The sequence below is a fragment of the Myotis davidii genome, unplaced genomic scaffold (genome assembly GCF_000327345.1).
Source record: "Myotis davidii unplaced genomic scaffold, ASM32734v1 scaffold566, whole genome shotgun sequence".
NCBI lineage: Eukaryota > Metazoa > Chordata > Mammalia > Chiroptera > Vespertilionidae > Myotis > Myotis davidii.
The window spans coordinates 32,351-49,342 of NW_006296617.1; the positions used below are offsets into that span (position 1 = coordinate 32,351).

The following is a 16,992-nucleotide window of genomic DNA, read 5'->3' on the forward strand; positions in this document are numbered from 1 at the left end:
TGAGGCATGTGCCTTCCTGGTTCATAGGTCAACACTCAGCCACTGAGCCACGCCAGCGGGGTGAGAATGACAGTTTTTCTTTGGTGATAACCTTCTGGGACATGGCACCAATTTCTGAAGTCTTAGGAATTTTCCCAGGTCTTTTTTTTTTAAATATATTTTATTGATTTTTTACAGAGAGGAAGGGAGATAGAGAGTTAGAAACATCGATGAGAGAGAAACATCGATCAGCTGCCTCTGGCACATCTCCTACTGGGGATGTGCCCGCAACCCAAGTACATGCCCTTGGCCGGAATCAAACCCAGGACCTTTCAGTCCGCAGGCCGACGCTTTATCCACTGAGCCAACCCGGTTTCGGCTCAGGACTTTTTTTGATTTAAATATGTATTTTTATTGGTTTCAGAGCGGAAGGGAGAGGGAGGGAGAGAGAGAGAGAAACATCAATCATGAGAGCGAATCATTGATCAGCTGCCTCCTACAGGTCCCCTACTGGGGATAGAGCCTGCAACCAGGGCAAGTGCCCTTGACCAGAATCGAATCCGGGACCCTTCAGTCCATAGTCTGATGCTCTATCCACTGAGCGAAACCAGCCAGGGCTTTCCCAGGTCTTTTTGATCAAGGAGGGATTCTATTGGAAAATAGAAGTTGGTAACAGGAGTCTTCGTACATGTCTTTATATTGCACACAAAAAACAAACCGATCGTCTTTTAAATGTTCTCGATTCGACACCTTTTCAAATCAGAATCTTTGACTAACTTACATTGAAAGAGAAGGGACCTGCCTCCATCTCTCCTGGAAACTCCTTTTAGTCATTACGAAGATTCGCCTTTTTATGACCGGGCCCTGGGCTTTCCATTTTTTTGCACTCTAGGCAAAGAGCAGGCCTGGAGATTTCGGTTTTACTGGCAGAAAATGGGTGAGGAATGATGGGAGTGTACGTAGTAACGGTGAATTAAGGAGCATGTGCTGTGTACCTATTGTATAGTGCTGTGTGCCTATTGTATAGTGAGCGACTGTGTGATTGTTGTTGCTGATACTTTGTGAAGTCTACTCCCTTCCCCTTGTACATATATTAACTCATTTAAGCCTCATAGCAACCTGGGGAGAAGGTGCCATTATTATTCCGTCTTTATAGAGGAGGAAACAGAGGCCCAGAGAGGTTCAGCCACATGCTCAAGGTCACACAGCTCCTAAGTGGCAGAGCTGGGTTTTGAACCCAGGCCCTACTGGCTGAAGAGCCCTTGCTCTTCACTACTAAGCAGGACTAATTGTCTAGGACCGTGACGGCGAACCTTTTGAGCTTGGCGTGTCAGCATTTTGAAAAACCCTAACTTAACTCTGGTGCCATGTCACATATAGAAATTTGTTGATCTTTGCAACCATAGTAAAACAAAGACTTATATTTTTGATATTTATTTTATCTATGTAAATGCCATTTAGCAAAGAAAAATCAACCAAAACAATGAGTTCGTAGGTTCGCCATCACTGGTCTAGGAAATGTTTGTGGGATGAATGAACGAGTCAACCCCATGTGTCAGCCTGAGTGTATGGAACACGTGCACTTATCTGTCCTTGTATATCCATGGGCGTATAAGGGTGTTGTTGTTGGTGCCTGTGTGCACCGAGTGTGTGTGCATGTGTCCTGTGTATGCTGTGCTTTTCAAAGGGGAGGGTGGCTTTGGTGCAGTCTAAACGGGGATGTTTCCGGCCCAGAAGGGGTTTGGTAAGGGTGGGAAAGGATCATAGCTTCTCTAAGAGCCGGCAGGAGGACCACCCATATTCTGTCCTGGACAGCGTCATGCAAATGAGATGCAAATGAGGGCCTGGTCCTCAGCCACAGACCATTTCTCCAGAAGCCAGTTTGCTGAAGAATATTTGGATTGTCTCTACAGCTAGGGACTGCGGGGAGGGGAGGCGCAGGGGACGTAAGAAGGATGTATTTATAAAGCCATTCCCTTGAACGTCTATGAATAGAATCTCCATAACTAAAATCTTATTCGTTAAAATATATTCCTATCAATTCTTCACATTTGGTAACATAGGAATGGTAAATATATATTCTTCATGAATTCCTTTTAATGAATGGTTATGAATACGTATCTATAAAGAGGGTATTTCATTTTCATACCTTTTACTCTCCCCGTCCCTGCCCCCTCAGTTCCCCACCCGCCTCGGCCTGCTCTCTCTACCCAAGCTGTACTAAATGCCAACTCTTTTTTCTGTCTTTCCTTCCACAGAGGGAGCTGGGGAAGACACACTCCACTTTCTTGTAAATGCTATTATAATAAAAAGCATTCGAGACCAATCAAATCCTTAAATCCAGAAACAAGTAAATGTGGCCAATTATTTCCTGCACGATGCCCTCCTGCCCCCCCCCCGGTGGGATTGCCTCCTAAGACAGGACATCATCCGAGGGGGCTGCCTGGGCCGGCCGAGGACTCTCCCTGACTCCCCTCCCCTTTCTGCCCTGTACCCAGCCGGGTGGAAGAGACCGGAGTGGTGCTGTCCCTGCAGCAAACGGAGCGACGTTCTCGCAGACCCCTGCAGCCGGCCACCCCCTCTCAGAAGGACACCCCCAACCCTCGGGCCAGCCTTGGTATGGGGCGGGGCTGGGGCTGGGAGGGGTTGTGTCCCCAGGATGCTTAGGAGAAAGCCCAAGCGCCTTAACACGGTTCACCCCGTGTGGCCTGCCTCCTTCCTTTTCTTACCTTAAGATCACACCAGCTCCTGCGGTGCTCTCGGACTAACCGCACCAGCCCCTTTCATGCCTCAGGGCCTTTGCACATGCCGTTTCCTCTGCCCAGAAAGCTCTCCTCTCTCCTGTCCTCCCTCTTTTCCTGTGGCCCTGGGATGATGGCTTCAGTCTTGTGCTCTCTGCTCTGGGAACCTGCCGTGGCTCCCCATTGCACCCGCCCTTCACTTCCTGCCTCCTGCTTCACTGCTCTTCAGTGTCCAGTCATCGTGACCCTCCCAAATCTGGTTCCTCTCTACCTCTTCCTTCTCCCCGGCCCACGTCCCCTCAGCCCCGGATGAGCTGCCCTCTCTGTTTATTCTTCAAGGCCTCACCTGCTCCAAGCTGTTGCTGGCAGTCCATGCGCCTGGGTGTGGTGTGGGGTCGACAGTCTCCTTTCCTTTTCTGGCTCAGAACTGGCTCAGGCGATGTCTTGACCTGCAGCGGCTTTAGAACCTCTTTGAGGGCCTTGGGCCAGTCTTTTCCCTCCAGAGCCAAGTAGCCGGATGCTGCTCTGTGCGGTTGGAAAATTGGGTCGAGCCATGTCGATTTTAAATATTCAAGTATTTCCCCACCACTGGGCAACTGCTACTCTCTCGGGCCTCCTGTGTGCCCGCCCCACCCCACATTGCCCCATGACCAAAGGGGAGGCACCTGGCCCAGCAAGGGTTCCCCAGGACCCAGCTCCCCAGCGCCGTGAACGGTGTCCACCCTGATTGGTTGCTGAAGATGTCAGCTATGCTCCCTGGGGTTGGCGGGGAGGACTCTGCCCCTCAGCCCTGGGTACCATCCTGTGTCCTCCCCATCTCCATGTGCCCTGCAGACGTCTCTGGTCCCCGGATCCTGGCCTTCCTACACCCCCCTGCCCTGAGCGAGGCCACCCTGGCCGCTGACCCCCGCCGCTTCTGTAGCCCTGATCTCCGTCGCCTCCTGGCACCTATCCTAGATGGGACTTCGGTAGCTGCCACCCCCAGCGCACCCCCAGCCACACGGCGCCCCCCGAGCCCCCTCCCGGTAAGCAATCCCTAGCACTGGAGACCCGAGGATCTGGGCTGCTTTGTTCTTTGACTTGAACCTTGCTGGGCCTCAGTTTCTCCATCTGTGTAGTGGGAAGGTTGGGATGACATGGGTCCCGGGGTTTTCTTAAGACCTAGATTCCAGATTGTTCAGCTGTGATCTGGACCCAAACCTGGGGTGTGCTTGGATTGGCGTGGTGGCCCCCTCCTGGCTTGTGACAAAGCACCAGGCTCTGTGAACTCTGACTTCAAGGACTCAAGAACGTCTAATGTCTTAAATTACACGACTCTGCATTCAAAGCCCGAATCTGCCACTTACCAGCTGTGTTACCCCGGACAAGTGGGGCCTGTTTCTTCACCTGTAAAGTTTGGATAATGGCAAATAGTCACCTCATTGGTTATTGTGAGGGTTCACGGGAAGACCTTAGTAGGAACCTGACACCTAGTAGGTGCTCAATAAACCATAGCGGTTGCTGTTTTTACCTAAGAGTCCAGATAGTCTGACCTTTGACTCAGGGGGCCGTATTGACTTTCCTCTAATTTTATGGTTGGGTCACAACATGAGGAACTGTATTTAAAGGGCCAGAAGGTTGAGAACCATTGCTCTTCTAGACTGTCTTACTGTTGACATCACCCAGGCTCAAGGGATGTCTCTACTCTGTCTCCTCACAGGCTGATCTCCCAGATGAGCCATCTGTGGACATGGAGAATGCACACAAAGTCTTGACCTCTGGGAGAGACCTTGAGGCAGTGGAGACAGATCTAGCCATAGCTCAGGTAAGGGCAGGCGTGGGGGCCGACATATCTGGGCTTCAAAGAAAGGTAGTGGGATGGTTGAAGGGATGAGTGGGTGGATAGATGGACAGACCATTGTATTCATTAGGTGGGTGGTGGTGGATAGATGGATGGGTGATGTTTAGACAGATGTTTGGATAAAACCGTGGTCGGCAAACCGTGGCTCATGAGCCACATGCGGCTCTTTGGCCCTTCAGTATGGCTCTTCCACAAAATACCACGTGCAGGCACGCACAAGAAGTACTGTTGATATCTGGCTCTTTGATGAATGCGTTTGCCGACCACTGGCATAAACTATCAGGCAGGGCCCAAGGGCCCACCCTGAATAGCAAAGACATGCCTATCACTCAGGAAATTCCCTTGGTTTCTATGTTACCTCCCAGGAGCCAGGTCAAAGGCCAAACCTCTTTTTGGGTGAAGTTAATGCTTCAGGATGCAGGGAGATTGAGAATTTTCAAGATTGTCAAGTCCCAGCTCCTTCGTGTTTAACCTTTCTTTCTTTCCTTTTTTTAAAATCTGTTCTTATTGATTTCAGAGAGGAAGGGAGAGGGAGAGAGAGCTAGAAACATCAATGATGAGAGAGAATCATTGATCGGCTGCCTCTTGCACACCCCCACTGAGGATCGAGCCTGCAACCCAGGCATGTGCCCTTGACCAGAATCGAACTCGGGACCCTTCAGTCTGCAGGTCGACACTCTATCCACTGAGCCAAATCGGTTAGGGCGACATTTCTTTCTTTGGCTTCTCTCTCCTGTTGCCTTCTGCTCCAAGTAGCAAGAAGAAATCGGGCCGCTCCTTCGACAGTCTGGCTAGAACTCTCCTTAGCTAGATCACTCAGGTCACCAGTTACATTTTTTTGTTTTGTTTTCCACACAACTGCAGGTGGCAGTGTTGCTAAACTTTCAGCTACTACACATCAAAAATCCCCTCTCCTCTGTTCAAAGAACATGTCCCTCACTTCCTTTTAAGGCCTCCCTGGCACGCTCCTCTAGGTTTTAGCTCTTTACTAACATTTTTTCAAGGTAACCTAGGTCTTCTCCCCAGGGCTCTCCAGGCAGTGGGCTTTTGTTACAGCAGTGCTCCACTCTTAGTACCAAAATCTTACCTGTAATCTACTTCTGGATAACAAGTTACTTTATAAGTTAGACATTTAAAAAAGCAATTATGTGCCTGGCCAGCGTGGCTCAGTGATTGAACGTCAGCCTACGAACCAGGAGGTCATGGTTCAATTCCTGGTCAGGGTACATGCCCGGATTGTGGGCTCGATCCCCAGTGGGGGGTGTGCAGGAGACAGCTGATTGATGATTCTCTCTCATGATTTATGTTTCTATCTCTTTCTCTCCCTCTCCCTTCTCTCTAAAACCAATAAATATATATTTTTAAAAAAACCAGCAATCATGTATTACCTCACATCATTTCTGAGGGTCAGGAATCTGGAAGCCACTTGGCTCGGTGGCTTTGGCGCAGGTCTCTCAGGAGACTGCAGTCAAGAGGTCATCCGGGGTTGCAATCATCTGAAGGCTTGACTAGACTAGACCCGTGGTCGGCAAACTGTGGCTCGCGAGCCACATGCGGCCCTTTGGCCCCTTGAGTGTGGCTCTTCCTCAGCCTTAATTAAGTTAATAACAGTGTACCTACCTATATAGTTTAAGTTTAAAAACTTTGGCTCTCAAAAGAAATTTCAATCGTTGTACTATTGATATTTGGCTCTGTTGACTAATGAGTTTGCCGACCACTGGCCTAGACGATTTATTTCCAAGGTCACTCACTGGCTGTTGGCAAGGGATCTGTTTTTTGCCATGTGGGCCTCCCCATGGGGCTGTTCACGACATGGCTTTCCCCAGAGCAAGTGATCCGAGAAAGAGAGTGCAACAAAAGCCATGGTGTCTTTATAACCTAACTAGAGGCCAATGCATGAAGATTCATGCAAGAATGGGCCTTCCTTCCCCTGGCTGCCGTCACCACCTTCACTCTGGCCTGAGCTGCCTTTCCGCCTCCCCACGCTGCCCAGAGGCCAGGAGGGGCTGGGGTAGTGCAGAACACCTGCATCATGGGAATGACGCAAGCCTCCTGCCCCAGCCCCGGCCACTCAGCACCTGTGTATGCAAATTAACCCGCCATATTTGTTGGATTAATTTGCATACTCAATCCTAATTGGCTGGTGGGTGTCACAAAGGTACGGTCAATATGCATCTTTCTCTTTTCTTAGTGTAGATGTTGGAAGTCACACACCATCATCTCGTCAATAACCTATTGTTCCCAGGACAACCCTAGTCACTTTACTAGGGGACTACACAAAGGCGTGAGTACCAAGACAAGAGGATCCTCAGGGGCCATGTTGGCTGGTTACCACAGAGTCCTACCCATTTTACAGATGGGAAACCTGAAGCTCAGAATGCAGGCACAGAACTCCGAAGTGGGGGAGCTGGGACACGAACCCAGGCCCATCCGAGGCCAAGGCTCATGCTTTTGCCCTCCACAGGATGGCGATGCCCTGGATTTGGAGATGCTGGCCCCCTACATCTCCATGGATGATGACTTCCAGCTCAACTCCAGTGAGCACCTGCCCAGGCTCTACCACAGACCTCTGGGGGTTGCCCCCCGGCCCCGTGCTCGGAGCTTCCACGGCCTGTCTCCCCCAACTCCTGAGCCCTCCCTGCTGCCCCGCTGGGGGAGTGACCCCCGGCTGAGCTGCTCCAGCCCTTCCAGAAGGGACACCTCCGCCCCATCCATGGCTGGGGCTCGGAAGAGGTGAGTCACAGTAGAGGAGGGATACCAAGGGAGTGTGGAGGGTCCCTGACCCCCTGTCTTGCTCCTGCCTCCTGCTCCAGCCTCATTCTCATCATCCCTCCTACACTGACCTGCCCAGGCCGTACCCACAGTGTGCCCCGCATGGCATGTTTGTCCCAACCTCTATGTCTTTGCCTAGGCCGTGCCCTCCTTCTGGAGTGCACTTCACTGTGCTCACCGTCTGATCCAATCCCACCAGTCAGCCAGGCCCCTCCGTTGGGACATATTTATAGCTGGCCTACTGATGGTTTTTGTCATAGTTAAGAGGACTTGCCACAATGTCAGAGACACTGTCTGGGACTAAGTTTCTAATACCTTTGAGAATCTATTGAAAACTATGGACTCTTTCCAAAGAAAACTGACATACACATAGAGACACACACTTTGCATATAATGTCAGAGGGTCCGTGTCCCTCTTCCAAAGATGTTGGATTCCTAATACGTAAGCTTTTGCTCGCCAAGTTGTGGGCACATGCCCATTTAGTCTCCAGAGTGGTCTCTACTGTCCATGTGAGGCTTTTGGGCATACATCTCAGTATTCCCCAAGGCTCCCATCTTGACACTGGGTATACAGTGGGTGCCTAATAAAAACTTGTTAAGCCCAGCCGGTGTGGCTCAGTGGTTGAGTGTCAACCTGTGAACCAGGGGTCACTGTTCAATTCCCGGTCGGGACATATGCCCAGGTTGTGGGCTCAGTCCCCGGTGTGGGGCATGCAGGAGGCAGCTGATCGATGATTCTCTCTCATCATTGATGTTTCTCTCTCTCCCTCTCCCTTCCTCTCTGAAATTAATGAAAATATATTTTTTTAAAAACTTGTTAAAATGATGGAGGTAGGAAATTAATGAATATAGGAGGTGGAGGGATAGATCGATGATGGATGGGTGGTAAGTGGGTGAGTGAGTGGATGGATAGATATGTGAATGAATGGAAGGATAGATCAATGGAGGTTGTATGGGTGGGTGGGTGATGGATTATTGGATAGATGAATGGGAAGATAGATTGGTGGGTGGGTGGATGGATGGATGGATGGATGGACAGGTGGATGGATGAGTAGATAAACAGGTGGGTAGATGGATAGATGGATGAATGGACAGGTGGATGATGAGTAAATAGGTTCTTGGGGGAGTGAATGAATACTCATCATCTACTCACACCAGTGCCCACACCTGCCCATGTTTGCTGTGTTCTGAGATTCCTGCCTGTTTTCCTCCAGGACCCTGGCCCGGAGCTCAGAGGATGAGGCCGAGGGGGCAGAGCTGCTGGGGGTGAGACCCCCTAAACGGTCCCCCAGCCTAAGACCCGAAAGCTTCCTACTGCCTCCTCTCAGCCTGGTATGTGTGGGGATTTGTGGGGTTCTCTGGCCCTCCGAACCCAGCAGGCTTAAGCTTACCCTTCTATGGATGGGAGAACCAGAGGGGACAGGGCTGATAGTCAGATAGAAGGTCGGAAACCCCGCTGGAGCTAGGACCTTGATATTTTAGCTCAGGTAAGGGGTAAGAAAGGGCTTTGGAAATGTATGTAGTAAGTTGGTCGGAAGTACTAAGAAGACATTTAAGCAGGGGAAGGGGGAAATGACAAGGGTCAGTATCTGCTCCTGTGGGTCCCCTTTCAAACCTAGAACAGGTTTGGCCTTGGATGATTCGTGTCGTGTTAAGAGTACAGACACTAGAGTCTGACTGAGTTCCAGTCAGCCCACCTAGTGACTGAGACCTTGGGCAGGTGACGTCCCCAAACTGAGCCTCAGTTTCCTCATCTGGAAAGTGGGAGAGTTACATCTCATAGGACTGCCATGAGAAGCAAATGAAACCAGGCCCTTTACTGTTCCTCAGCGGGCAACAGATAGATGGGATAGAAAAGCAAACTAGACCAGCATCCCTTCCCCTGCATTCTCCCTGCCTCGTCTTGCCCTGGTTGTCAATTCTGCACAACAGCAACCCTTTCTAAAAACCAGCCGAGATTGTGACTTCCACAAGGCCTCCCCCCAGGACCTTCCATGGTTCCCTACTGCCCACAGAAGAGCTCTCTGGCTCCTCACCCAACAGGGCTGTTTGAACATGAGGGGTGTGATGGATAATATCAGTAGCTTATACACTGAGTGGCCAGATTATGATGACCGGCCAGATTATGATGACCACCCCATCAGTACTTCATTGACACTTCCAAAAATACTGAATATTGAAAACTTCCTAAGCAAATACTCTGAAGGTTTTATTATTATTATTATTATTACTAGAGGCCCGGTGCACGGATTCGTGCACTGATGCGGTCCCTCAGTCTGGCCTGCACCCTCTCACATCCGGGACCCCTCAGGGGATGTCAGAGGCTCGGTGCACGGATTTGGCTTGACCCCCACAGGCCAGACCAAGGGACCCCACCGGTGCATGAATCCGTGCACTGGGCTTCTACTATGCATATAAGATCTTCAGTTAATTTCTTCCTGCCCTCCCCACTACCCTTTTCCATCTAAGATTCATCAGTCTGTTCCATGTTTCCATGCCTGTGCATTGAGCGCCTGCCCCCTGGTGGTCAGTGCGTGTCATAGCTACCGGTCAAACAGTAGACCGGTCGCTTAGGCTTTTATATATATAGATTATTTGCATAACTAATTCACTTCATTGTACTGATGGGGTGGTCATAATAATCTGGCCACTCAGTGTATTTATGAGTGCCTACCACGTGCCGGACACTGACTGCACTAATTCCTTGCATGATTAAATTATTCAATCCCCACAACCATTCTTAAAATTTTATCACCATCATCACCCACACTTATAATGGCGAGTTTAGGTAACTGCATCCGTCAGAGTCTGGGCAAGAACCGGCACGCTCACAGGGGGTGTTGAGGAGAATTTAACGGGACTGTTGGCAATGGTGTGGGCAGCATGTGAGGAATCAACAAGGGCTGGTGCAGTGCCCCCGGGCCCACAGTGTGGGGAGCTGGCACCATCCCTCACCTGAAGGCACAGAGCAGGGGATGGTCACTGTGTAACGGACAATCAATGGATCCGGGCTGCCTGTCACTGCTTGAGCCAATTAAGCAGAGACAGGGTTGAATCATATGGGAGCGTTTATTCCAATCCTGCCAGCAGCATGGCAGAGCAGCGGGCCATCCACAAAAATCCGCTCCGCAGCCCCCCATAAACCAGCTGCTTGTGTAGGGTAGGACAAGGATTACGTGGGGAGGCGGGGATTACAGGCCTGGGGAAGTAGGCTATGCAGGTTGGGGTGGGACTCCACTGTTTGGGCAACAAGGGTATTAATCTTCCCATGAGAAGGGACCGCATTCCAAGGTTGACTCCCAGGTCCCGGGGGCGTACAACTCCCAGCCAGGTCAGAATGTCCTTTCTTTAACCAACACAAGGCGATCATGGTTACCAGAGCTTGATTAATAACCATGGCTAGACCCCAGTATTCTATTCTTGCCCCTAACAACTGGATCTTGGAGAAGGGGGGCTCTGCCTCAGAAGAGCTGGAACCTTCTGTGGAGGGACACAGCCAACCGAGGACCCAGCAGCTAGAAGATCAAACACCCTCCTCTCCCTCCTCCCACCTGCTGGCACCTCCAATTCCATGAATCCAACAGGAACACTCAGAGCGCGGTTGCGCACTGATGGAGTCCACACACAGAGCCTGCTGGGCACGGGAGAGGGGGGGCGGGGGGGCACGGCTGGAGGGACAGGCGGAGGGTGTCTGGGACAGTGACTTCCCAAAGTCACACAGCTGATGAGCAGCCACTGAACCCCACAGTGCCCCTAACCACTGCACCATCCTGCCTCCTTGGAGATTGATCTCCATGATGCTGGTTTTGTCTCTGCCCTGCAGAATTTCCTCCTGACAGGACCAGCCCCGGGGCGGCAGCAGGATCCCAGCACCCACCTCCTGGAAGTGAATGAGCCCCTGGGTGAGTAGCAGTCTAGCTATGCAGATGCCCCGGGCCCCCTCTGGGAGGAGAGGGGAGGCCCCCCGAGGGAGGCTTGGAATCTGGGCCTAGCCTCACGCCTAGACCTCCTGAAGCCTGTGTCTGATTACGCCTTGGGGCTGACTCACACCTCGGTCATTACCAGCTGTGTGGCTAAGAGAAACAATTTTTGCTTCTGGAGTCTCTGTTCCACCCCCACCCCGTCAATTAGGATCTATCGAAATAGTTCTTACCTCAGGGAGATGCTTGAGGACCCGTGACACAGGGAAAGCTTAGCATGAGACCTGTTTCATAGTAAACGCTTAAGAAATGCCTGCCTCGGTGCCACGCTGCTCCCATGGCACCTCTGCAGAGTGCAGGGTGCGAGACAAACCGCTCTCTGGTCTGTGATACCATCTTCCAGCACAACTGCCAGTAGCCAGAGCTACACTTGAAACCTCCAGGCATCGGCCAGAGAGGTCTTTTCAAAGCACGAATCTGACCCTGGCCTGCCTCTGCTCTAAAGCCTTCCGTGGCTCCCTATTGCCCTTCAGAGAGACTCAAGTCCCCGGGGTCTGACTGCTGCCTCATCTCAGACCACACTCTGCTTCTTCACACCCTCTGTTTCGGCCACAGTTGCTGTCTTTAGAGTCATTCCGTCCTTTTATACACATAACAAATGTATATATAGAACACACAGGAAATGCCAGACACGGTCCTAGAAGCTGGAGACACACTGTAAACAAAACATAGACATCAGAGCTGACATTCTAGTGAGGGAGAGAGATGGTTCAGAGTTGTTAACCTAAAAACATTCAAACCCGTCAAGAATTTTTGTGAGTTTATTTGAGCCAACCTGTTGACAATTGCCAGGAAGCAAAATCTCAACGTATTTGGGATAATGCTCCGGAGAATGGTGGTTTTTCACCTTGTTTTATACATTACATTCAAAGGAGACGTACGTGGGTCACATGAGATCCATTGGTGATAGATTAGAGAGGTGGGAGAAAGCAAAGGAGGGGGGACCTCTGGGATTGGATAAAAAGCAAAATGATAGACACCTACTTCATTTACCTCAGTCAATAATTAACGTGATAACAGTAACAATGAAGGACTTTGTGGTGTCTGTCCTGGCACCCAGGGCATTTGGTTGTGCCCGGAGGCGTCCGGAAAAAAGGGAAGTTAACAAGTTACCCTGACATCTCTGTGATACGTTATCATAGATGAAAAAAGACAGTAGGCTCAGTTAAGGTAAAGGTTGACCTTGTCGGGGAAGATACTGGCCTAGGACATGACTAACCATCCTAACAGTAACCGCTCTCAGTTCGTTTTCATTTCAGACCATCCTTTGTGGCTACTTTAGGTCTCTAAGTTTGCAACACTGCCCTGCAGGCCTTCCCTGAGCTAGTCAGGTCAGCATGTGGCCTCCCCCCTACCCCCACCCTGTCCACAGAATGAAGAAACAAATACACTAAAGAATGCAGGAGACAAGAAGTGCTACTGGAGAAAATAATGCATACAAAGGGACAGGGAGTCCCGGGGTGGGGGGATTTCAATTTTATGATTAGGCGTGGTCTCACTCAGAAGGTGACGTTTGAGCAAAGACCTGACGTGAGGTGAGGGAGTGAGCCATGACAGTTTCTGGGGGGTAGAGCATTCCAGATGTAGGGAAGAGTGAATACAAAGATCTGGGGTGAGGGTGCATCTGTCTTATTTGGGGGAAATAAGACCAGAGTGCTGGAGCAGAGAGAGGAGGGGAGAGAGGGGTAAGGCAGATTCCACAGGGCCTCTGTAGGGCACTGCAATGGCTTTTAAATCATCTTGCTTGTGGAGGCTGCCTCAGGGCCTTTGCATGTGCTGATCTGGGTACCTGAAATGTTTTCCCATCTATTCTTTGCTAATGACTGCAACCTTTATTTTTAAGTTTTTTTAAAAAATTATTATTTTTAAACCTCACTTAAGGATCTTTTTCCTTCTTTTTTTCCATTGATTTTTAGAGAGTGGAAGAGAGAGAGGGAGAGAGAAATATCAATGTGAGAGAAACACATCGATTGGTTGCCTCCTGCAGGAAGGAGCCTGCAACCAAGGTACATGCCCTTGACCAGAATCGAACCTGGGACCCTGAGGTCCAAAGGCCAACGCTCTATCCACTGAGCCAAACAGACTAGGACTGACTGCATCCTTGAGATCTCTATCTAATATTACTCCTTCCATGAAGCCCCCCGGCCCCCAACTTCCTAAGCTCAGGGCTCATAGCACTCATCACAGACCATATTTACATAGGTCAGTGGTCGGCAAACCTCGGCTCATGAGCCACATGCAGCTCTTTGGCCCCTTGAGTGTGGCTCTTCCACAAAATACCACGTGCGGGCGCGCACATACAGTGCGATTGAAACTTCTTGGCCCATGCGCAGAAGTTGGTTTTCAGCCTGGGCGAGTCTATTTTGAAGAAGTTGCGTTAGAAGAAGTGTGGGGTGTCGGTTGACAGGAGACGAGGCGCAGTCGGGCCGTGGGGTACGCAGCGCGGGGGAGGCGCGCACGATTCATGCGCGAGTTGAGTGAGCCAGTCAGTCGGCAGTCTCACTGTGCAGTGGTTAGTGCTAGTCGCGCCTGCAAATCGTGCACAGGTGACAAAAGAGAGACGAAACAAGCATACAAGACGAGTGTGGATGGGAGAGTTGGAAGGGGTCGGCCTCAGCGAACGTACCTCCATCAGATTGAGGACATTTTTAGCAAAGGCCAGCTTAGGAGCACCCTAATGAAGTTAATAACGATGTACCTGCCTACATAGTTTAAGTTTAAAAAATTTGGCTCTCAAAAGAAATTTCAATCGTACTGTTGATATTGGCTCTGCGGACTCATGAGTTTGCCGACCACTGACCTAGGTGACTGTGTAGCTATTTGGTAATTGGCTGCCTTCTCCCTGTGGGTGTGAACCCTGTGAATGCCAGGGCCAGGCCCATCTTGGTCACTGCTGTGTGGGCAGGCTGGCCAGTGGCTGGGCACAGAGCGGATCCTCAGTATGTATTTGTAAAGGAAGAGCTAACATTTATCTAACACACACTCTGCCAAGATGTGTGCTAAATTTACATCCATGACCTAATGGACTCCCCTCACTGGAATGGCAGGCACACTGGAATTCGCTAGCACAGGCAATATTTATCCTATTGCACGAGTCCCTCCTCCAGTTCCTCACTGGCTGAGTACTATGGAGTTTACAACCTATTCCAAACATCGCCTAGGTCTTATGGTCTCCTATTGGGTTATTAAAAAAAAAAAAAAATGGACTAAGGCCTTTTCTAGCTGTCTCCACCTCCCTTTGTCTAGGGCAGTGGTTCTCACCCTTCCTAATGCCGCAACCCTTTAAATACAGTTCCTCATATTGTGGTGACTCCCAACCATTAAATTATTTTCGTTGCTACTTCATAACTGTAATTTTGCTACTGTTATGAATCATAATGTAAATATCTGATATGCAGAATGTATTTAGGCGACCCCTAGAAAGGGTCGTTCGACCGCCAAAGGGGTCTTGACCCACAGGTTGAGAACCGCTGCTCTAGGGGCATCTTCCTGGAACACATGCTATCAGCCACGTGCACAGCTCTCGCACTCTCCCCACCCCCCACATCCTGTTTGTTCTGGGGAAATTCAGTAACCAACTGGCCACATGCTGTTTCTTTTCTATGAAGGGAAACCATAGAGGCATGTCTTCTATAGTGTTCAATAAATGAGGTAGAGAGAAGTGTCTCGGTTTCCCAGGTAGTAAACCAGTTATTGTGCAGAGCACTTCCCCTGGATTCACTCATTTACTCCTCACAACGGTCTTAGGAGAGAGGCAGTTATCGGCCCATTTTACAGATGAGGTAACTGAGGCGCAGAGAGGTCAGGTCACTTGCCCCAGGTCACACAGCAAGTAAACAGCAGAGCCTGGATTCAAACTCAGGTAGAGTCTGGCTCCAGGCTCCTTACCTACTGTCCTAAATACCCTGCACACCTGAGAGCAGAACTTGCCCAAGATTTCACGGCTACTTGAATCCAGGACTGCCTGCCTCATCACCCACTTTTAACTGTCAAGAAGGGCCGACGGTTTGGCTCAGTGGATGGAGCGTTGGCCTGCGGACTCAAGGGTCCCGGGTTCGATTCCAGTCAAGGGCATGTACCTTGGTTGCGGGCACATCCCCAGTAGGGGGTGTGCAGGAGGCAGCTGATCGATGTTTCTCTCTCATGGATGTTTCTAGCTCTCTATCCCTCTCCCTTCCTCTCTGTAAAAAATCGATAAAATATATTTATTTATTTTTTTTTTAAAAAAAAAAGAAGGGCCGATGGGTGGGGGTGACAATTCCCCACTGGTTTACCTTCTCTCTCCCCGCCACAGGCCTGGGCCCTTCACTGCTCTGTCTCTACCCGGATGAGGACACCACCCAACGCAAAAGCCACTTCCAGCCGGTGACAAGCCTGAGCCAGGCCCGCTGAGCCAGCTCGTCTTCCCATCTGTCTTCTTCCCAGAAAGGACCTCACCCACACTCCAAGCTGGCAGCCAACGCACAGTGGCCCCTGCCCACCTCGGGCCTACCTCAGTCGTCGCCCCGTCCCCCTCCCCCATCCGGGGGCTCTTTGGGGTGGTCTCAGCTCAGTGACCTCTGGGAGGGGGTCTCCAGCCCCTTCCTCCTGTCTCTCAGGACTTCCCTCGGGGTTCTTCATACTGGTTACCTCATTTCTTTCTCCAACTCTCTTGGCTTCATTTTGAGTAATTAGGGGTGGGAGGCTGGGGTTGGGATTTGTGTTTCTAGGCCCTGGGGTGTATTGATAACCATAATCAATCACATTTCTTCCCATCTATCTTTCTTTTATTATTGCTCCTATTTTTGTTTCTCATGCTCTGTTTTTAATTGCTATGAATCGCCGGGAGTCCATAAGAATGTGGAACTCTGATCTTCACACCCCCACTCAGGCGTCGATGGGGAGGGGAGCCTCTGGGCCAGACCTCCCCGCTACCCAGCGACTTCTCATTGAGCCCTTAGCCTCCCAAGCAGCCACCCAGCTCTGCCCACCTGGCTACCTCCTCCACTCTGGACTTCTGTTGCCCCAGCCTTGCCTGGACACTGACTTTATTCTTGAATCTCCTATTCCAGGGATAGCCTCCAACTTCCTCTAATTGGCTGCTTCCAGACAACCTCCAGCCTTCTCCAGTTCTAGACCACACAACTTCAGACTGTCTTTGGTTCCAGACTGCGCAACCTCAGACCTTTCTGGTTCCGGACTGCACAACCTCCAGCGTGGTCTGGTGGAGACCTAGCACCCTCCACACCCCCCTGACTCTAGATCTCAGTTTTCTGCTCTTTCCCATTCTGGACTTCATTACCCCCAGCTCTGTTTTCATACCCCATGGCCTCCCAAGCTGTCTAATTCTAGACCTCACACCCTCAAACTCCCTCCGGCTCTAGAGCAGTGGTTCTCAACCTTCCTAATGCCGTGACCCTTTAATACAGTTCCTCATGTGGTGGTGACCCCCAACCACAAAAGTATTTTCATTGCTACTTCATAACTAATGTTGCTCCTGTTATGAATCGTCATGTAAATATCTGATAGGCAGGATGTATTTAGGCGACCCCTGTGAAAGGGTCGTTTGACCCCCAAAGGGGTCGCGACCCACAGGTTGAGAACCACTGCTCTAGAGCCTCTGACCACCGGAATCCTCTGGTTCTAGAACTCAATCTCTTCCTCAGGTTCTAGACCTCTCCCTGTAAACTCCTTTGTTCTA

The 16,992-nt window shown here is 50.5% G+C and overlaps 1 protein-coding gene across 1 annotated transcript in view; it reads left to right on the plus strand.

Moving 5' to 3' along the window:
• HIF3A (hypoxia inducible factor 3, alpha subunit) overlaps positions 1-16,738 on the plus strand; it is a gene marked incomplete at its 5' end in the record, with an annotated part of 27,652 nt that extends 10,914 nt beyond the window's left edge. Inside the window, 7 exons of the mRNA XM_015569309.1 lie at positions 2,478-2,596; positions 3,555-3,745; positions 4,420-4,524; positions 7,025-7,293; positions 8,547-8,664; positions 11,156-11,234; positions 15,607-16,738. Of these exons, the coding sequence (XP_015424795.1) occupies positions 2,478-2,596; positions 3,555-3,745; positions 4,420-4,524; positions 7,025-7,293; positions 8,547-8,664; positions 11,156-11,234; positions 15,607-15,704 (979 nt within the window). The remainder of the gene's footprint in view (positions 1-2,477; positions 2,597-3,554; positions 3,746-4,419; positions 4,525-7,024; positions 7,294-8,546; positions 8,665-11,155; positions 11,235-15,606) is intronic.
• Between the last annotated feature and the right edge of the window lie 254 nt (positions 16,739-16,992).